This window comes from Acinonyx jubatus, chromosome B3 (genome assembly GCF_027475565.1).
Source record: "Acinonyx jubatus isolate Ajub_Pintada_27869175 chromosome B3, VMU_Ajub_asm_v1.0, whole genome shotgun sequence".
NCBI classification, from domain to species: domain Eukaryota; kingdom Metazoa; phylum Chordata; class Mammalia; order Carnivora; family Felidae; genus Acinonyx; species Acinonyx jubatus.
In genome coordinates, this window is record NC_069386.1 from 31351970 (window position 1) to 31363969 (window position 12000).

The following is a 12000-nucleotide window of genomic DNA, read 5'->3' on the forward strand; positions in this document are numbered from 1 at the left end:
AGGCACCAAGAAAGAGCAGGCGCTGGGTGTAGAACCTGGCAAAATCACAGGACAGTCAAACCGACAGGCAATCACACAAAGGATCCCAGTGAGAGGATCCAGGGGCTCCTTCCTTCTGCGGTTTCCTCCAGCAACCCCCCCCCCCCAGGCTTCCTTCCACTGTCCCGCGACAAAGAGTCACCGAGCCCAGTTCAAATCGATTGCTTTATTGACTGTTTACATACAGACGCCTTTAGAAAAGGGCGCGGGCTCCAGGGGGGCTACTCCGCCCGGGCCGCACTTGTGCTGCGCTTCGTGGACAGGGGCAGTCTCGACGCCCGAACCCCCCAAACCCAATCCCGACGTGTTCCTTCAAGAACGAAAAAAGTACCCCCCGCCCCAGTCGCCGCGCCGCGTCCACCCTCCCATCCCCTCCCTCTCCGCCCACCTGCCTGCCCGCCCGCCCCCCTACACTACACGGTCACACTTTACAGAACACAGACTTCTCCTACAGAGCACGCTCGTCTAGGACTATACGCCAGGCAAAAACTGTTCCTGTGGAAGGAGGGGCGGGGCGGGGAGACTGGAGGACCTAGGGGCTTTTCTCCATCCGGATCCCGCTGCGCTGTCACACGCCAGCTTTGTGCGAAACTGGGTGCAAGCGCTTAAGACAGACCGCGTCCAGGAGGCCGCAGTGGGCTTCCTTTGTCACACTCCCCCACCCCCGCCCCCGCCTCGTCGAACCGAGGTCTGGGCCACGTGCAGCAGCGGAAGCGGAGCTGTCGAGTGCTTGGATCTCCGAAACCCCCAACTCACCCACAACGAAATTCACCCGGGACCAAGCCCACACTCTCCTCATTAAAAGGAGGGCGGTTCCGCGGCGCTTAAGTTAGCAGAGAGGGAGAGAGAAAACGGATTTCCCGCTCCCCCTCCTCTCACACACACCCAATTTTCCCAGAGGCTGGGAAGGGAGTGTTAGCACCAGACCCGGAGTGTCGTTGTCCTTTGGAAAAAAACAAAAAACGAAAATATGAAAATCAGAGTGCGCAGCTGAAAGGCGCCCCAGGCACCGGGCTTGGCTCCAGCTGATCAGAAGCAGATTGGGGGGGGGGGGGAAACAGACGGGTTTGTTTCCGAGTCGGAAGGGGGCTTTGAAACTAAAACTAGGGAGTTGCTACGGAGTCCTGACTTCTGGGACGTGCACCCCGGAAAGGGCGGAGTAGGGGTCCAGGCAGGACCCTACAGCGGTCCACGAAAGGGACATCTGCTGAGGGTCCCAGAATGACTCCCTGCCACAGCGTTACCACCGGATGTTTCCAACGTCTGCTCCCGTTTCCTCTGGTTCCAGAGCCCACGGTGGGGCAGGCTGCAGAGCAGATTTCGCAGATAACAATTGCGGTGGGAATGGAGAGGTGTGGATTTCGCTTCACAGTCCGTGGGTAGAGCTAGTAACCGTGCTTGCGGTGGTAATGGAACTGAACCCACAAGGGCAATGACAGTAGTGGGTGGCCTGGGACTGCTGAAGTCGCCCCACTCCCCACTAGAAGTCCCCAGTAGTGAAGGTTGGGTCTGGTAAAGGGGCGGAGTAAGTGAAGGTTGCGGGTGGGGGGTGGGGAGGCTTACGTCCTGCCAGCCCTAGGCTTCAGCTCCCAGGTACCCAAGGTGGGGGATGGGAATGGGCGGGCCAGTCAGGCTGGGGGTTCAGCCTGCCGTCTGCCTGTAGTTGCCATTAATCTCCTGGGCGATGTTGACCGCCTCGGCGCCCAGGGGCAGCCGATCACTGTATTCAGAGCCCGCCTCGAACTCCTCTTGGTTGGCCTTGGACTGGGACTCCACCAGCGAGCAGGCCGCCAGGCTCTCCTCCCTCTGCAGGTCCCCACCTGGGTCCCCCTGCTCCGCATCTTCATCAAGGCCCTCCCCGGGAGTCTCCTCGGGCTCCACGACGTCTGCCTCACCGCCTGCCGGGTAGCTTTTCTCGGACTCGAGGTAGGACGCACGGGGGTCAAAGTCTGCGGCTATGCGTTTCTCCATGGGGTCAGGGGCCTGGGGCCGCAGTATAAGACGATAGGGCTTACCCGGGTGTTTGGCCAGCAGATGGCAGCAGGCGGCTCCCAGCAGGGGCACGGTGGCCAGCACCAGGAGGAACACGCTCACCGCCACGATAACCAGCAGCGAGGGCAACTCCTTCTTGGTGGCAAACACCACTTGCACGTGGCAGGCCTCGCCTGCCAGCGCCAGGCACACTGAGTAGTTGGTGCCAGGCCGAAGGCCGCGGAACCAATAGGCGTTGACGCCCTCCTCCACTCGCGACCACTGTACAGCTGCGCCGCCCCCCGCTGGGCACAAGTAGAGCAGGCGCAGCGGCCGCCGCCCCGGCCGCCCGGCTCCCCCAGCCCCGCTGGGCCCAGACCCCCAGCGCGCCGCCAGCGGCGTCAGCTGCACCCGAGCCTCACGCTCCGCCACGTCCAGCGCGATGACGCCCAGCTCAAAGACGTGCTGCTTGAGCTCTGCGCTCTGATTGAATGCGTGGTTGGACACGTACCGCGAGGGGTCCCCGTGGCCACAGCGTTGCTCCTCCACCGGATCTGCAGAGACCTGGTCTTCTGCCTCCTCTCCCTCACCTGCCTCCTCCTCCTCCTCCTCCTCCGGCCCCGCCTCCGTCTCGCCCAGGAGGCTAACCCGGACCAGGCCTGGGCCTTTGATTTTACCCTCGGGTTTGGAGGGTAGGACGCTGTTGCCCCGGCCTTTGGCTGTGGACTTGCGCTCAGAAGTAGGGGCCTGCCCATCAGAGTCTCCCCCAGAGCCAGGAGCGTGTTTTGGGGGCCCAGAAGCCGCCACTGCCACGCGTAGTGACGTGGAGTTGGCACCCAGCTCGTTGTAGGCACGGCAGGTGTAGACACCTGCTTCCTTGGCACTCAGGAGCGGAACCAATAGGGAACCGTTTGTGAGGGCCAGGAAGCGTGGGTTGGCTGGGGGTGCGGGCCAAGCGGGTGCTGGAGTCGGGATTGGGGCCTCCGTCTGCGCTGGCCCGTCCCCATCTCCTTCCTCCTCCTCGTCTTCCACCCCATCCGCATAGTCCTCCCCGCTCTGGACCGGAGGCTCTAAGACCACGGTGCCACCCGGGATCTGAAGTTGCCATTGCAGGCGGGGCGTGGGATGTCCTTCCGCGAAGCAGTGTAGCAGGAGCGCTAGGCCCGCGGGCCAGGGGCTGTCCGGTGCCGCAGGCGGTGGTTCAGCACTTAGACGCACGCTGGGTGGTGCACAGGACAGGGCGGGTAGGCGGTGCACCGGCACCCCCTGCAGCGCGGGAGGCGAGGCGCACGCAATGGAGTCGGGCTCGGGTAACGAAACCCTGGTGCTTGCGGCCCAGGCCTGCAGCCACACAAGGCTGCAACCGCAGTGGAAGGGGTTGTGATAGAGTTGCAGATGTGACAGCGCGCTTAGCGCGTCGAAGGTGCCAGGGGCCAGTGTACGAAGGCGGTTGTTGTTGATGCGCAGGGAGCGCAGGTCGGGCAGCGCACCCAGTGCGTCCCGGGGCAGCGAGCCCAAGCGGTTGTGGTTCATTTTGAGCAGCTGCAGCGCGCTCAGGTTACGGAGGTCGCTCCACGGGAAGCTGGATATGAGGTTGTGGCTTAGGTCGAGGTTCTTGAGCTGGCTCAGCACCGCCAGCGCGCCCGGCTCCACCGTGCGCACCTCATTGTGCGCCAGCCACAGCGACGTGACCTGCGTGACGTCGGCGAAGGCCCCACGCCGCAGCACGGTGATCTTGTTGGCCGACAGACTAAGCGTGGTCACGTTGGCCGGCAGTCCTTCTGGCACCTCGCGCAGCTCCTTGTAGGCGCAGTCGGCGAACTGGTGTGCATACTTGTCCACGCAGGCGCACGGCTCTGGGCAAGCTGCGGCCCCTCCTAGCAGAGCCCAGGCCAGCCACAGAGCCCGCAGGCGCACCATCGCGGATCCTGCAGATGGAAGCCGGGCGGGGGGGGGGGGGGGGGGGAAGAGGGGAGAAGGTGACTTAAGAGCCCCAGCTTTCCTCCCCTTTTAAGCGCTGCCTCTGCAAACCCATCTAGGGCAGGCCCTGGGGTTCCGGTAATCTCCTCAGTGCTCAGGAGTCTCTCTCCCACACGAATGGGGCTCAATGGAAATCTCAGGATTCAATGCATGCTCTCTCAGGGCCCTGATTTCCGTTTCCAGCGGATTTATGCCTCGCTTTCCACCCCCCTACTTGCTCGTTCAGTCTAGCAGTGGTCCTTCCAGAGGCTCTGCAGCTCACCTGTCTGTCTGCTCTGGGCTCTACCCTGGCCCCGTGTGTTTCTGAGCCTTCGTTTAACCCCGTGAGGAGGATACACAGAGAAGGTATTTTTGTCCATGACCTGTCGTCCTTCCTCCAACTCTTTGTCCCACGCACAGCACTCTCGCGCACACACCCAGACAGCACACAGCAATACAAACACACGCTGGGGCACCGCCATCCAACCGCAAACTTTTACAGGGTTCACAACACATTTCCTAGCACAAAAACACAAAGACATGGACACACTATACTCTGGAGACCTCATTGTTCTTTCAGCTGAACTTTAGCATCAGGACAGCGTTTTCACTTGCGTGCTTTCCTGTTCATTGTGGGAGCCGACAGACACAAGGACACATGTCCTCACACGAACTGACCCACACTCAGGGACACAGGCGCGCACTTGCGCACAAAAGCCCTCCACTGAGACTGAAATCCCAGCGGATGGGCAATGCCCACAACTTGCGGTGGGTGGCAGGAGATGGGACCCCTGGCAGCAGACTCACAGGCCCCCCCCCCCCCCCCCCCCCCCCCCGTCAGACACCAAAGCAGCCTGCCCTGGGCTGCAACTCCCTGGAGGGGCCAGCCGAGGTTGCTATGTCAACTTCCGACTGAGGAAGGAGATCCTCCCCCAGGCAGGGACCTTGAGCATTGAGGGGGATGTCGCTAAAGATTCCCTTTCCCATCCCCGAAGAACGCAGGCGAGGCGGCTCCCAGAGGGCATTGGGGTCCCCAACCGACAGGTCATGGGGGCTGCCACTAGCTAAGGAAGTAGGAGACGGTGTAGGATTCCGCCCCTTTTCTGCAGCTCCACGATGCCTGAGCAACCCCTCCCCGCCCAACAAAAACCTTCTTATCCCCAGCCACACAAACCCACTTAACGCAGACCACCCCGCCCCCCGCCGCCCCCCCCCCCAGCTCCCCTCTAGGGCTCCTGGCAGGTTGGGCAGAGCCCCTCCCACCCTCCCGTCCTTAGGAACCCAGGTTCCCCACGCCGCCTTTGGTCCGGGGAGAGGGCCCCTCCCCACCCCTCCGTGGACTCCCCCTGACAGCGCCAGCGGGGTATGGCACCCTAGGCGGGATCTGCCCACACCGGGGTCGAGCTTGTGGGGCGGTCCCCGCGGCTTACCCGCTGCTGACTCTCTGCGCGCTGCCCTCGGGCTGCAACCCCTTCTCCAGACTGATGTCTTGGCGCCCAGACGATTGCCCAAGGGCGCTTTCCACATCTGTTGCTGGCTGTGGAAGACAGGGGAGGGGCAGAGAAAGGGACAGGTAATTGTAGGGACTGCCCGGGCCCTGAGGTCCTGCTTCAGTTTCCCTTTCGCGTCCGTTCCCCCACCCCCCACCCCCCACCAGGTCTGTCTGGCCGCAGACTGAACAGAGTCCTCGCGCGCTCCCGGGCGCAGCAGGGACGCGCACAGCCTCTCCCGCCTCCCGCATCGCCCACATTTGTTAAAACCTTAAGAGGCTCTCCCCGAGGCTGAGACGCGTTGGTCTCAAGGGGCGCCCCCACACCCACCGCCCTCGTCTGGGCTCTTCCCAGTTCACCGCACACGCATAACCCGCGTCCCTCCGCACTTACACATCTTGCAGGCATTGTCCCTGTGCCTAATCACACCGCCCGCCCCCCCAGGTTCAAACACATTCGTACAGACACACGCAGACCTTCACACCCTCCGCCCAGTCGACCTTCACATCTTAGAATTGTCCCTCATCCTGTAATAATAACCGAGTCAATGTGTTGAGCCGTCCTTGCGTTCACACTCATTTTCAAAGGCACGCCTTCACGCGGGACACTCACCCTCTCCCCCTCCCGCGCTCACACACATTCACGTTCACTCACCCTCACTCGCGGGTCCCGCCAGGGCCGGTGAGCTTCGCTGCTAATTGAACGCGAGCCGCTTTTACACCCCGCAACACGTGAGACAAACCATCTTTGAGGAATTTGGGGGAAGGCAAGAAGCACGACTGAGGGGGGGGGGGGGGCGTGTCTTTGCCTTTAAACTCTTTTTGCAAATGCGGGCTGTGGCACAGACAGACCAGGAGTGAGTAGGGACCCGCTGAGCTGCGCGCAGCCGGGCTCGCGCGGACCCTTCCTTCCCGCACTCCCCTCCCCACTAGCAGCCTCCTCCCCGAAGCCACGTTCAACACGATGCATAATTGATAGTGTTAGCAGAGCGCCTCACCCTCCCTGCTATTTTTGCCAGGATCTGGGTGGATGCAAGCCCTGGTCTCGCCCGCCCCCCACCAGTCCAACCCGAAGACTGGAACGCACGACCCCGCGGGGCGCGCGGGGAAGCGACGCCTCCTCCCCAGCCCACCGCCACCCTGCCCAGCCTCTTAAGCCCTACTCTTTAAGTCTCATCTTTTGTAGCAAAACCAGCGCTTGAAGCCCACAGCCCCACACGCCTGCCTGTGCGCCCCGCGGGGTGCGGCGGGTGTGCGGTATCAGCCTCTGCCTCCGCAGAAGGCTGGCCTGGGCGCACCCACGCGCCTCGCCCTCAGGTCTTGCCAGCCACAGGCGAATGGGGCACCGGGGCTGCGGCAGACCGAGGCACCACCGAAAGGGATGGTTACAAAACGTCCGCTCCTCCCGAGCAGTGTGGGCTGGGTACTTAAGGCCCGAGGCTCTCTCTCCCCGTCCCTCCCTCGCCAACATCTTCACAGCCTCACCACCAAACGCGCCGTCAACCCCACACACTATCCCCCGATGCCTCCGCGGCCCGCCACCGCCAGCATGTCTCACACCCTCACACAACAGCCGGCCTCGGCAGATTCGAATACTCGCTGTTCCCGACTCTCGCTCCCTGTCTCTGGCGAAACCCCGACATTTCTTTTAGCGACGAGGAGGCGGAGGCGCAGGAATGTCGAGGCATTTGGCTGAAACTCGATGTGTGTCTCCCGCACTGCCCATAGCAGCCCTGGAGACAGAGTTGCTGGCCAGAATCGAGTAAAGGGGAAGGGAAACAGGCTCCCGGAGACACGCAAACGCCCCCCACCCCACCCCCGCCTCTTTCCCCTGTCCTTTCTGTAGACATCGAGCTCTCAGGGTACACGCGGCCCCCAAGCCCGCACCTCGGGCCGTAGGGTTCTCTGGCGGTGGGTCGATGGCGCAGGTTTGGGGCCTCTGAGGAGATCAATCTTCTGATTTGAGTGTTGAGCATTTTAATGAGCTAGGGAAGTGGGGAAGAGAGACGCACGAGGAGCGCTGCAGCTAAAGAGACCACCCGACCGGGCGTTCCGAGGATCCTTTGTAAATTAAATATGAACGGACTGGCGCACGCCTACTCCGCATCCCTCCCCCTCTCTTACTCTTGCGGCCGCTGCTGGCGGCGTAGCGGGCTGGGACCAGCACAGCTCGTACAGATCAGAATTTAGAACCCAGAACTTCACTCCACTTCCTTGGGTCTGTGGTCCCCACGGACGACCTAGGGGGAGGACACAGGGGAGCTCAGAGAGGGGAGGTGTCTTCAAGGAGGGTGGGAGGGTGAGGGCACCTTGACCCTGCGGTGGACACTGCGACGGCCCCCTAGTCTGGGGATGAGTCCCTGCGGTTGGGCCAGGGAGTAGCGCGGCTGGCTGGCCAGGCACAACCTCTTTGTCTGCAGAGCAAGGGGTGGGGGTGGGGGGGCGGATTGGGAACGCTGAGGGGGCGGTCCTGGGAGCCTCGGTCCTAGAAGAGGGGTCTGGGAGGCGAGGGACCAGTAGCGAGGAGGGAGAGGCAGGCCCGGAATGGCGGGTCCTGGAGACTTCCTCGGGCGGGGGCGGGGGCGGGGGCGGGGGGGGGAGGGGCGCCTGCCCTAGAGGCGGGGACCGAGGCTGCGACTCCGAGGCGCAGAGCTTGTGGACCCCGACCCAGTTTTCACCTCTTTTTCTGGTTCTTTATGCCTTCGTCGAGGAGGCGGACAGGTAGGCAGGTGGGCAAGGGACAATTTGGAAGCGCTGATGGACTGGAAGACAAGAGACTGGAGAGTAGAAGGGAGAATGGGCTCGCTTATTCTCTGCGGAGAGCTTCCCAGGACCGCAGGGACCCGCCCCTCCAGCGTCCCAGGAACCTACGGGGCCCACGGGCCAAATAAGACCCCTTTTCCTTGGCTCACTTGCCAGGGATGCAGAAGCCCGGAGAATTTGGCAGAGAGACAGGGCTCCAGGGGCCAGGAGGGCGCCTAAGGATGTGGTGGCCACCCAGGCGAGGGCGCAGACTCCCGCGGGCCCCTGCGACTCCCGCCCACTCTCCAGCAAGCGCTTTTGTTCCCCGAGCCTACCCGGGGGGAAAGACAACCCTTACCCCCGCCTTCGACCCCGGAGCGCCCAGGGCCTGCCCTGGCAAAGTCCGCCGAGGCCTGGGGTTGGAGCCACGACTCCAGGATCAGCCTCCGGGCTCAGCTAGGAGAGGACAGCGCGTTTCGCCCGGCGCCGCCCGGGCGCGCAGGAGCAGGTCTGATGTCTATACTGTTAATAATGGTACAGTTACTGAGGGGCTGGGGAACCGGGAGCGAACACACCACCCCCGCCGCCGCCGCCCACGTCTTTGATCGTTAAAGAAACAGGCACCTAATCAGGTGCGTGGAAGTAGGTGTGGGTGAAGGAGGGATTTCAAGGTTCTAAGCCGCCAGAGGGGAGGGCCCAGAATCGGAATCTGTAGAATCCAGGCTCAAGGTTTTTGACCAGGTTGGGGTCCAGACCCTAGACAGACGCAGGGGCCAAGAGCTGTGGCTCCGGGCAAATTTTTGCGAACCGACTTCTAACTTTGACTTTGCGGACCCGGACGGTCCGGAGGGTGGGGTGGGTTGAAACCCAGTGGATCCCCGCAGTCGCTCTCCAGGCTCTGTCCGCTCTTGGTTTCTGTCCCAGGCCTGGTTCGTGAGCGCCCCCTGCTGCACACCGCTGGCAGGTGCAGAGGCTGGGGCAAGGGCGGCCGGGGGCCTGCGCCGGGAGCGCGGAGGCTGGAGCCCTGCGCTAAGACGTGCTCTGTCCCGGGTTCGGTGGTCCCGAGGCGCAGTGTGCCGGAGTGGGGCAACGCTTACCGAGGGCACCGAAGCTTTCCTTCTCATGCCCACCCAGTCTACGTCCCCGGAATCTGCAACCTCCTCTCCCCTGCCCAACACGGACACAGCCCCCGCTTCGCACCCCATTGTGTTTCCGGCACCCAGGGCACAATAGGCACCCTTTGAATACTCGTGTAAGGAGTAGGCCCTGGCACGAACCGATGCTCTTAGTTCTGGGAGGAAACCGTCCTGTACGCCTCCCTCGCGGACAGCGCCCCCACCCCCACCCCCAGCACACACACCCTGGGCAGGGTGAGCGCTTTCTCTCTGCGAAAGCCTCTCGTAGGAGGGCTCTAGAGCACAGTCCTTAAGTCTTATGACTTTATCTGGGCCTAAAATGTCCGAGATCTGAAAAAGAAAATCTATTGGCTCTAAGAGGAGAAAGAAAACTACGAAGTAGGAAGTAATAGATGTTTAATGAAATGTTCAGGACAGGTAACATTGTGCAAACGCTTCCATTCCAACTGCATTGAGAGTTGTACGTGCCCCTGTATTTAGCGAGGCATGTGGGTGATTTAAGAGACGTGGGAAGGTCTCGGAAAGTCAGAAAACCAGGGCCCAGAAGGGCATCACCTACCCGCAGCATAGCGGCCTCAGGGGATCCCTCCCACAGCTGCACTCCAGCCAGAATCTCCAGAACACTCCCCACTCCCATCTTTCAGCTACTACAGTCTGTCCCCTTGCCTGCCAACACGTTCTTACCTCTCTTCCCAAGAAGCTGCTTTCTCTTTCTAATTTCCAGCAGAGAGCTCACCTTTCTGGGAAGCCAGTCCCTGTTTATAATGCCCCTTCCCACCTTCTCTCTCTCCTTCCCTTCTTGCACACTCTGTGTGGTGGTTAGGAGGAAAGGTATTAGCATCAGACTCCACCACGTACTAGCTGTGTGACCTTGGCCAAGTTACTTAACCTCTCTGTGCCTCAGGAGGAAAAGGGGCTATAAATAAGAATATCTACATTATTGGGTTGCCCTGAGGATTAAAGGAGTCAAGGCATGCAGTTCACTGAGTACCTGGCACTTAGATAGCACTCAGAAATGAGCTATTATTTTTTACAACATTAGCCATCATTATTGCCTTCCAGAGTTGGGTACAAGTATAAAGAGATGTCTGCTCCACACGCCCCTATGTGCTTGTGTCCTTCCTGTCTCCCCCACAGGGAGAAGCAGCCCCCAAATGTCTCTCTACTCCCTGCCCCCCCTACATACCACGGCATAGGTAGCGATCAGAATTACTACTACCATTTGTAAAGATGTCTAGTCTCATCTCAGATACTTAAAACTCGGATTCTGATGCCTGTAGCTGTCACCAGTGTGCCTGTTTGGAAAGAGAGACCAGCAGCTGCAGCCCTGGCGGAAGGTTTTTAATTAAAACCACAATCTGTTTAAGTATTTATTGGGCTCTGTGACTTTAATTATTTTCTAGGGAAAAACAAAAAAAAAAAATCTACATTTGCATATGGGAAGACTGTTGATTTCAGAGGAAAGTAGCAACCTGTGGCAGTTTGCTGGAGGCAACTGGGAGGAATTCCCTGAATGGTTCAGATGCGGCTCGACATTATTAATAATCTGGGATCCGGTCCACGACCTTCCTCCTAGTGCTTTCATGAAATTAGCCTAACGTGCTGGCGAGGCCCTTCCAGTGGCATCTCCTGTAATTAGCTGGGCCTGTGCTTGTCTCTGTAAAGATGGGGATCTCCTGCCTGGAGGAGGCAGCATGCTTAGCTATTCTACCGCCCAGGCAGGACTGGTTCTCCCCAGCGTGGGGGGTCTTGGGCCTCCGCAATAGGGTGAAGCAGGGAAAGGGAGGACTTCCATCTGCGGATAATAAACGTCTCATCTCAAAGTGTTTTAAAAACTGTATGTGTATCATCTCACAAGGAGGGAGGGCTGGCTTTAGGGCTGGTTAATTCGGTGGCCCAGACTCAGTCCCTCTCCTCTGCCAGCCTTAACAGGGCTTCTGCTTGAGACTTGTGTTCCTTGGTGCCCTTGGAGGGCTTCCGCAGCAGCTGGGGTAACATGCTTAGTGGTAACAGACTAGTGTAATAGAGAAACTGGATTCTCCTTCTAGAAGCCACAGCCTCTCCTTAGGCCTTAGGGACAGCTGTTGGCTCAGGCCTTCCCAACTGATAAAATGATCACTGGTAAAGGGAATTGAATTGATTGGCTCAGAGTAATCATCTAGCCCGGAAATAGATGTTGAGGAGTCAACCCCAAGATTATCCACAGGCGAGCAATCCCCTTTAAGTAAAAGTGCTGGGGAGTTGCGTGATCAGAGTAATCTACGATTGTGTCAAAAGGAATTGAGCTGAAATGGACCATACTTGTAATAAACCATATTAGACATTAAACCATATTCGACACCTTATCTGGAGGTTAGACCAGTCTATGTCTACCATCCGTGACCACGATCAGGGCCCAGTGTGTGACCAGGATGAGGGAGCTCTCTTGGGTGGGTATACATACAAAGTAGAGAATTCTGTGCTTTCACAGAATTCTTGAAAGGATAAAAATTTGTTCTTGGAAATGCCTGTGCTGGGATCCAAAGCTATTTTGGGAGCAGTAGAAGCTTGAGTCTTCAGTTGGATATTTATGAGCAGGAGATGTTTATGAACTCAAAGATGTTCCTACATGACTTCACATGACTGAACATGTCACCCGGTCCCATGGCGGAGAAGAGTGGCACT

General features: G+C 59.8%; 1 protein-coding gene across 6 annotated transcripts; it reads right to left on the reverse strand.

Moving 5' to 3' along the window:
- Window positions 1–423: 423 nt before the first annotated feature.
- Window positions 424–8710, reverse strand: ISLR2 (immunoglobulin superfamily containing leucine rich repeat 2). Of its 6 annotated transcripts, XM_027067753.2 has the most exons (5): window positions 8559–8710; window positions 8137–8235; window positions 7583–7698; window positions 5400–5506; window positions 424–3938 (listed from the first exon to the last, which is right to left on the reverse strand). In XM_027067753.2, exons 4-5 carry the CDS (start codon window positions 5494–5496, stop codon window positions 1681–1683), a joined length of 2355 nt encoding a protein of 784 aa, XP_026923554.2. In that variant the 5' UTR covers window positions 5497–5506; window positions 7583–7698; window positions 8137–8235; window positions 8559–8710; the 3' UTR covers window positions 424–1680. The 6 variants fall into 6 exon arrangements, with proteins under 6 accessions (XP_026923554.2, XP_026923552.2, XP_026923551.2 ...); XM_027067751.2 differs by lacking the exons at window positions 7583–7698; window positions 8137–8235; window positions 8559–8710 and adding exons at window positions 6114–6293; window positions 6944–7169; XM_027067750.2 differs by lacking the exons at window positions 7583–7698; window positions 8137–8235; window positions 8559–8710 and adding an exon at window positions 6114–6567.
- Window positions 8711–12000: the final 3290 nt, after the last annotated feature.